This window comes from Chiloscyllium plagiosum, chromosome 51, assembly GCF_004010195.1.
Source record: "Chiloscyllium plagiosum isolate BGI_BamShark_2017 chromosome 51, ASM401019v2, whole genome shotgun sequence".
Classification (NCBI taxonomy): domain Eukaryota; kingdom Metazoa; phylum Chordata; class Chondrichthyes; order Orectolobiformes; family Hemiscylliidae; genus Chiloscyllium; species Chiloscyllium plagiosum.
Genome location: NC_057760.1, coordinates 998,601 through 1,007,837, shown reverse-complemented (window position 1 = coordinate 1,007,837; position 9,237 = coordinate 998,601). Strand labels below are relative to the sequence as shown.

The 9,237-nt window shown below is 45.4% G+C and overlaps 1 protein-coding gene across 1 annotated transcript in view; it reads left to right on the top strand.

Moving 5' to 3' along the window:
* The window catches only part of LOC122544704 (cingulin-like), a 116,083-nt gene that overhangs the window by 23,611 nt on the left and 83,235 nt on the right, over positions 1 to 9,237 (top strand). Inside the window, exon 2 of the mRNA XM_043683989.1 lies at positions 7,448 to 8,843. Within this exon, the coding sequence (XP_043539924.1) occupies positions 7,448 to 8,843 (1,396 nt within the window). The remainder of the gene's footprint in view (positions 1 to 7,447; positions 8,844 to 9,237) is intronic.

Here is a 9,237-nt window from a genome sequence, read left to right as displayed (position 1 = left end):
GCAGATTCAAACCACTACAAATGCCGGAGGAAACATCACAGAAGCGCTTCACAGGAGGCTCCCAAGCACTGAGGATGTCACCTAGACAGGGGACGAAACGTCAGCAACACAAATTCCCAGCTCGGCGAACAGAACCACAACAACGAGCACCCGAGCTACAAATCTTCTCCCAAACTTTGAACATTCAGGAGTTAAATTATAAGGAGAGGTTATACATTAGGCCTATTTTCACTGGAATTTAGAAGGTGATCTGATCAAAGTCTTCAAGATATTAACAGGAAAAGACTGAGTAGATAAAGATGAACAATTTCCACTGGTAAGGGATTCCAGAACTAGGGGGTATAATCTTAAAAAAGTTTAAGACCAGAGCACTCGGGGGAGATGTTAGGAAGCATTTCTACGTGCAGTGGGTTTGGAACTGTCTTCCACTGGCAGTGAATGCTGGATCAGTTATTAATTTTAAATCTGCCGTAGATATATTCTTGTTAAACAAAGGTATTTAGGGATTCAAGCCAAAGGCAGATATATGGAGTTAGACCACAATCAGCCATGATCTCACTGAATGGTGGAACATACTTGAGGGGCTGAATGGCCTATTGCTGTTCCTATGTGATGTGAATGTTGACAACTTTCAACAAAAAAATAACATTGGAGATTTGCATCAGATATTTATAATTGTGTGAATTTCCCCTTGTGCAGCTCGAGGGAGTTAAGAGGATGAGGTGTGTGTTAGAATGGTTTGATTTTTCTGGGTTTCCTTTTTCATAGCTTTGAAAAAGATATTTTTAACTTATTTTAGCATGGCATGTCAAGTGTAATATACTGTGAAGGGCAAAACTCCTTCAGCAATCTTTTTCTTCGTATGAGATGTTCTTCTGCTTTTAGTGTTTGTCTTAGGAAAAGACTTATTATGCTTTTTGTTTTGTAGAAGAGCTGTTCATTTTAAAAAAAAACATTCATAGGATGAAAGCATCACTGCCTAGGCCTGCATTTGTTGGTCATTTCTAATTCTAAGGAGGTGGTGAGCAGCCTTCCTGAGCCTTGGAGTCAATGTGGTGTAAGGACACCCACAATGCTGTTAGAGAGGGAAGTTCAGTGACACTTTAGAAACGCCCAATATGTTTCCTAGTCAGGATGGTATGTAGTTAAGGGGCTAACTTGCCAGTGGTGTTTCTGTACATGAGCTGTCTTTGCCCTTCTAGGGGGCAGACACTACCGGTTTGGACAATGCTGTTTGAGGAACCTTGGTGAATTGCTGCATTGCGTCGCGTACAGATAATGCTTGCTGATGTCACTGTATTGGTGGTGGACAGAATGAATATCAAAACATAGTGGGTGTGATGCCAGTCAAGCGAGCCTGGATGATGGTGTTGGAGCTGCACCTACCCAGGCAAGTAGGGTATCCTCCAGCACACTCCTTACTTGCCTGTTAATAATTACAGGCAGTGTGTATGAAATTAATACATATAAAGTTTCTAAACTTTGGGTATGAATCATAGATAACAGTTGATATCTCCCTAAACTGGGGAGGCCCCAGGATAGATGACTGGATGCTTAGGCTTTAAAGAGATGTTGGAGAGAGAGGAGGTTTTGTGGGGGAATTCCGGAGCTCAGGGCCGAGATGGCTTAAGGAATGGCTACTGATGGGCGAAGAGACCAGGGTTTGAGGATTGCAGAGATCGGAGCATTGTAGAGCTGCAAGAGCTCTTGCACATGGTGATGAGGGTACCCTTTTATTAGTTGTTTTGGTGGGGGGGGGCGAATGTCTTCCTGGCATGATAGAAAGTTTAAAACTGGGTCGTGGGTGGTGTGGGAGCCATTTCAAAGCCTACCGTTGTAAGAGTCCTTCCAAATTCTTGCTGCACCCTACGACTGCAGCCTACTCTACTCCCATTTGATTTTGAAGCCACTTTTCCTGCCACTTATGATCCTAACTGATGGTAACACTGGGCAGCTTGAATTCCAGATTGGCACCTGCTTTGATGAAACTGTGAGTAGGCTATGGTGGACTGAACATATTCACGTGAAGCTGTCGATGTACTTTGCACAAAAGAATGCACGTTATTTACACAGAAGAAAAGATAACCAAAAGCTCTACTTGTACTGAGAGGCACGCTAGAACATTTCAGAGCACAGTTAAGGATTGAGAACATGACTGTGGATCTGGAATGAGGACTTTCCCAAAGAGCATCAGTGATCTAGATGGGTTTTTATGGCAGTTGGTAATGGTTGTCATGGTCACCATCACCGAGACCCACTTTGTAGTTCAGTGGAACTTGCACCAGCTGCCGTAGTGGAATTTTAACTCCCACCCAGAGTATTGCCTCTGGATTGCTGGTTCAGTGACATTTCGAGTGTGCCACTACCTCCCTATCGAGTATTGCGTAGAATACAGACGATGGATGAGTCATCTACATCATACGCTTGGTTACAGATGAACATTATAAGTTTCAAAAGAAGGCTTGCTCATGGCAATCTCAGTTACTCTGCAATCTTTTTAATCAACGTCTCTCAAATTGATGACTTGCACGTTGATTCTACTTTCATGCCACTTGGGTTCCTCAACACTGGGCCCTTCTATTTATCACTACCTGTACTCGTCATTCACCTGGCCTTGATATTCATCGGTGCTCTCCTAGTTACTTGCCCTTGCTATGTGCAACTTTCCTTCTCAATATTTTTGTTGTGCCAAATCCTTTGTAGTATGTTTGGTTGAATACTCCTGATTATTGATAGCTTTCCTGAACTGGATAGTCTCCACCTTTCCCTTTCATTCTCTGCCACTTTGAGTTCAGTTTATATAAGGGGGGCCTTTCACATATCTCAGAAATGATGAAAGTAACCTGGGCAGTTGTTACCAGTTATTAACTTGGAGCTTTAGTAAGCAGCCGAAAGAAGTGGCAGTTCAGAAAAAAAGAGTCATACTAAAAATGGGCTGATGAGCGGCTTAAAAGTTAGCTAACCTGGGTGACTGTGGGTTTGGGGAGAGAAAATAATGGAGCGAGTCCGATCTGGTGAATGTGCAGAAAGTTGCTGAAAAGAAATGCTTACGACCTTGCCTGTTCAGTAAGAAATAGGCATGATACTTCACTGGGGTTGAGTGTCTGTAAAGAATATTGCTGGGAGATAAAAGATTGATCTTTTGCTGTTTTCGTTAAGATGTAAATTGCCATTCATAATTTTTATTTTTAAAAAATTTCTTTTGAGAAAAAGAACTTGACAAAAAAAAAGGGCTGCAACATGGTGTGTGGAGTAGTTTGAACCAAAGGGATTTCTTGAACATCTTGCATGACTCCAGCTGAAAAAGGTAAAAGCATTGAGAGCATTTCCCATCAAGATAGTCGTGGAGGCAGCACAATCGTTGCTGGCCTCCTTTGAACTGGCTAAAGCCGCATGTGCAACCCCGGATTGTGGTGATGGATTAGACTTGCTGCTACAGCGGATCCCCAGAATGTGTCTCATGTGAACAGTGGGCCATTTTCAGGCTTCACCTCACCCTCCGGTGTTTGCACACACAATCGTCCTTTGAATATCAGCACTATGTTGGCAGCGAGGATCGAGTCTGCCTGCAGTTCCAAAGCAAAAATGAAAACGTTGGTTTCAGTTCTCTCATCACATGCTTTTAAAGCTTCTGAAAGTTTTACCGTCAACGAATGGTGGATTTGGGCTTTTGACACAATGGACAGTCTACTGAAGGTGGAGAAATCTCTTGCTTGTTGGGTGTGTTGAGTTAATTTGTGGTTTTCTACCTGGATCAGCAACTTCAGAACCTTTTTCTTGTATTTTGAAACTTCAGGCCATTGAAAGGTTGATATGGTTTTTTCCCACCCTCCTGCCAGATGTTGCATTGTTCTCGACCAATCAACGGTGAAAGCTGCCCCTGATTGATCTTTTTTTTTCACTGTCTTGAAAGCGGGTCATTAGTTCCAAGCAGAATGTCCAATATGATTTGAAAGTGTATGACAGGGGAGTCCAGAACTAGAGGGCATAGGTTTAGGGTGAGAGGGGAAAGATATAAGAGACCTAAGGGGCAACTTTTTCACGCAGAGGGTGGTACGTGTATGGATCGAGCTGCCAGAGGAAGTGGTGGATATTTAAAAGGCACCTGGGTGGGTATATGAATAGGAAGGCTTTGGAGGGATGTGGGCCAGGTGCTGGCAGGTGGGACTAGATCGGGTTGGGATATCTGGTCAGCCTGGACGGGTTGGACCGAAGGGGAGTTTCCGTGCTGTACATCTCCATGACTCTATGACAGGTCCCTGATGTTTTTATTGATAGGAGAGTGAGCTGTAACAAACTAGAGAGTTTTGGGCTTGATTGCCATTTCTGATCTTTGTTCTTCTCCACTGAGTTGCTGCAAATAATTGTGAGTTAGAGGAAAAAAATGAAATGGACACTCTTGCTTGAAGAAGGGCTTTTGCCCGAGACATTTATTTTTTCCTGCTCCTCAGATGCTGCCTGACCTGCTGTGCTTTTCCAGCACCACTCTAATCTTGACTCTAATCTCCAGCATCTGCAGTACCCACTTCCGCCTTCTTGCTTGAAGTAGTGATTGGTGTGTGTGTGCATGTTGTCCCTTGGGTAAAACTGTGCCCCTTTTTATTTATTGGTGAGTTTTCATTCATCTTTCTCACTCTTCAGTTTCTACTCTGTTCCTCCTTCATCAAATATTCACTCTCCAACACCAGCATTCAATACCATTTACAAGATGCACTGCAGGAATTCACCAAGACTCCTGAAACAGCACCTTCCAAACTAACGACCACTTTCATCTCGAAGGGCAGGGGCAGCAAGTACACGGATACACCAACTGCAAATTCTCCTTTTGAGCCACTTACCATGCTGACTTGGAAAGATATCACCTGATTGTACAGTGTCACTAGGTCAAAACCCTGAAACTTCCACTCTGATAGTATTGGGGATCTGGCTGCAGCGCGTGGACTGTAGTGTTTCAGGAAAGCAGCTCACTGCCGCCACTAGCCAATAACTCCCAAGGTCCATGAATGAATTAAAAAGATGCGGGAAGGATATTTTCCCTAGCTGAGGGTGGGGCAAGAATCTCGAACCAGAGAACTTTGTCTCCGAACACAGAGTAGATCTTTTAGGACTGAGATGAGGAATTTCGCCACTCGCACAGTGGTGAATCTTTGGAATTCTTGACCCTGGTTAATGTGGAGGCTCAGTTGCTATGAATTTAATACTGCAATTGATAGATTTCGAGATTGGTGCAGGGAAGTGATGTTGAGATAGAAGACTAGCCACAATCTCATTAAATGGTAAAGCAGGCCTGATGGGCTGAATGACCACCACCTCCTCTTCTTTCTTATGGAACATGACTTTCTTCTAATGTGTGTAGCCTGGAGCTATGGATAGTGATGGTGATGCTCAAATATTCCATGGCCAGCCAGGAATCTCTCCTGCTCTTACGAACTCCCATCGGTATGAATTGGAAGAATTTGCAAGTTGATCCCCCTAGATTATGGATGCGTCTCTCTCTGCTGTCAAGTCCTGGAGTGGGGCCTGAACTTTGGAACCTTTAGTCCAGAGGCAGGCATGCTACCTCCTGAACCGCAAGACTTTCCATAAAATTGCAATGCGTCTGGTTGGTGAGACACTGTGAGGATCCAGTACCATCTGTACTCTGCTGCTCCCATAGGTTGGTGTTTACTCTGAATCCTAGCAACCAGAGAAGGTGGTCTCACTAGACTATGCATCTTTCCATCGATGAGTCTTAATCAGACTTTCTCCAGAAGTATAGTGAAAGTTTTATAAGGTTTGATATAGTGTGAGGGCTTATTGGTCCCAAGTCTACATACCCCTCAACCCTGACTCCTGTCCCCTCATTACTTCACTTTTATTGTTTTCACTCCTACATGGAACCACCTTACTGTACTTCAGCTATAACCTGGTCGTTTCTTTTTCATTTTGGAACCACAAGTGTGGCATTCCATTTGTGAAAGAATACTTTATTGCTTTAAGTGTTTCTATGAATGTGTGGCTTTGTGGATTTGCGCTTTTTCGCCTCCTTAGTCAGTAGATCTTGGGTTCACATTCCACTTTAGACACTTGAGCACAGTGCTAGGCTGATGCCCCTGGTTCTGTCAGAGTGCTGCACTGCCAATTGTGTTCTTTCAGACATCGATGCCTACCCCCTTAGGTAGACAGAAAATACCTCGCCCATTCCACCATTTGTGAGAAGGGGTGGGGTAGGGTATGGACGAAAGGGGAGGGTATTGTCCCTGGTGTCCTGGGGCCAGTTATTATTCCTTCACAAACCCCACTGAAAAAGAAACCAGCAATTTGAGTCCTGGTCTCATTGCTGTTGGTGGGAGCTTCCAGTGTGTAAATTGGCTGCTGAATTTTCTATTGTATGAGAAACTACAGTCCAAAACAAAAATGTTTCATTGCCTGTGAGGTGCTTTGGAATGCCTGGAGGTGGTGATGGATGCCAGAGAAGTACAAGGCATACAGCATGGAAACAGGCCCTTTGGCCCAACTTGTCCATGTTGACTAGGTTTCCTCAACTGAACTCGTCCCATTTGCCTGCATTTGGCCTATATCCTTCTGAACCTTTCTAATCCATGCACCTGTCCAAATGTCTTTTAAATGTTGTAATTGTAGCTGCCTCTACCACTTCCTCTGGCAGCTCCTTCATACACGCACCACCCTCTGTGTGAAAACATTGTCCCTTAGGTCCCTTTTAAATCTTTCCCTTCTCACCTTAAATCTATGCCCTTTTGTCTTAGACTGTCCTACCCTAAGAAAAAGACCTTATCTATGATCCTCAAGGTTTTTAAAATACCTTTAGAAGGTCAATTCTCAGTCTCCTACACTCAGGGATATAGGTCCCAGCCTGTCCTTATAATTCAAACTTTTCAGTCTTGGTACCATCCTTGTAAACCTTATTTGCAAGATCCTGTTGTAATCTGAGGTAACCTTCTTCATTGTCCATTACACCTCCAATTTTGGTGTCATCTGCAAACTTACTAACTGTACCTCTTATGCTCGCATCCAAATCATTTATATAAATGGCGAAAAGTAGAGGGCCCAGCACCGATCCTTGTGGCACTCCCCTAGTCACAGGCCTCCAATCTGAAAAACAACCTTCCACCACCACCCTCTGTCTTCTACCTTTGAACCAGTTCTGTATTCTCTTTGAGGAATAAGTTAGATGTGTGCTTGCAGTGCTAAAGTATATCAGGTGATGGAAAATAGGACTAGAATAGGTAAATGGTTGTTTTAGAACTGTCACACTCAGTGGGCCAAAAGGGTGGTTTTCTTTGCTGTAGACCTCTGTGACCTAAAAATATTGAACTAGTCCAGTGGGCAACTGTTTTTACGTGCGGTAAAAATAATTGAGATTCTGTGCTTTGGCCGGATATGCTTGTACTTTTTTTTTTTGAGTTTGGCAGACTGTTACTAGCTATGCTTTTCTCTGTCATTTCAGGAATAACTGTGGGCCTGAGTGTCGAGACCACATCATGGAAGAGCACATTGAGCAAAGCACAGTGGATAGGCAGGGCCCCGTCGACTACGGGGTCCAAATACGCTTCATAAATGACCTCCAAGAGACCCATAAATCCAAGAAAGCCAAGAAGAATGTGGCCAAGTCAGGATCCTATGGGGTCATGGTCCGGGTCCAGGGGATCTCGGGACAGCCGTACGTGGTGTTGAATAATAGTGATGGGGTATCACCAGCACCTGGGGCACAGTACAGGACAGATTCTGTTAGAGACAGCATCCCAGAAGAGAATGGTTCTGTCGTGCCCGGCACCTATCCAGAGATTAGGGGAGGTGCAAAGGAGCTTGATGTTCCGGAGAACCCTTATGGGGACACCACTTCCAGTCGCCGTCCCACCGGCAATGATTCCCAGTGCAGTACCTCCGACGACGAAGCAGGTTCCAGACACTACGTGCGGCTCTATGATTCGGAGGCCTACCTTCGGAGCAGCAGAAATGCTGGCTCGTACGAGAGCGTCGAGGGCCACATGTCGCTTCCCCGCCGGAGGCCCGCACACCCTGAAGAGCAGCTGAGGAAGTCTCACTCCCAGGGATCGTTGCTCAACCTGGAAGAAGAGCCATTTCCCCTTGATCTTCCATCCGGGAAAAGAGGGGACCAGAACCCCCGGAGCTCTGTTGCGTCAACCAGCAGCGAGCAGTCTGGCAGCAGTGGCAGAGGGAAAATGCCGGGCTATTCCAACAACCTGTACCCAGACGAACCTCGAGCTAACCTATCCGTGTCAAGTTCCACCAGTTGGTCAAAGCCACCCAGCAAAGCGTCTTCTGCCACAGACGTTTCGCTGCAGTCCAATGACACCAGCGCGATAGACACCAAGCCACTCTCGTCTGTTGACTCCTTAATCAGCAAGTTTGACCGAAGCGGCGGGCAGCAGAGGGGCCGAACGGCGAGACGTAATCGGATTACGGCCGGTGACCAGAAGCGGTCGCAAAGCCTTGACAACAGAGTGTCAACACGCCGCTCCAGCAGTGGACTGGAACTCAAGAAAGAGCCTGACTGGGATGAGAGATTTGAGACACCCGGTGGCCAGAAACCATTCCGTTCTGGTGACGTAATGGATGTCTGCAAGGACGTCAGCTACGAGAAGATCCTGGAAGCCAGGCCTCCAGTGGTCACGAAGGAATCCCCTCCTCAAACCCAGTTGGCTCCTCCGGTCTCCAGCGCAGACAACAGATTCCCTAGCAAACCCGCCAAGGAGCCGGCTCACTTTCCGACTTTCAATGCGTCCAGTCTCCCCAGAAAGTGGAGCCAGAATCGAACCGAGGTGGAGCCCGTCGTGGAGAGGAGTCGGAATGCTGCAGTCTTCACTGAGCGAACCATGCAGGTAAAATAAAAGACCAGGGCGCTGGTAGATTTTTTTCTCTTTATTTAACGGTTTGAATTAAATTTGGTGAATGAATCTGGAATAGAAAAGTTTCTCATGGCGACCATGATGACCATTGTTGATGCAGTGTTCAGAAATTCATCTGTTTCTTCGGAATAGAATTGTTTGGTGGTGGTTTTTGACTGGTGCAGATGCAGTGAGCCAAGGGACTACCTTCTATGCTCCAGATCTCCATGACTGGTTCACTACCACTACTTTTTGTCATTTATATCAATGATTTGGATGTGAGCATAAGAGGTACAGTTAGTAAGTTTGCAGATGACACCAAAATTGGAGGGTGTAGTGGACAGCGAAGAAGGTTACCTCAGATTACAACAGGATCTGGACCAGATGG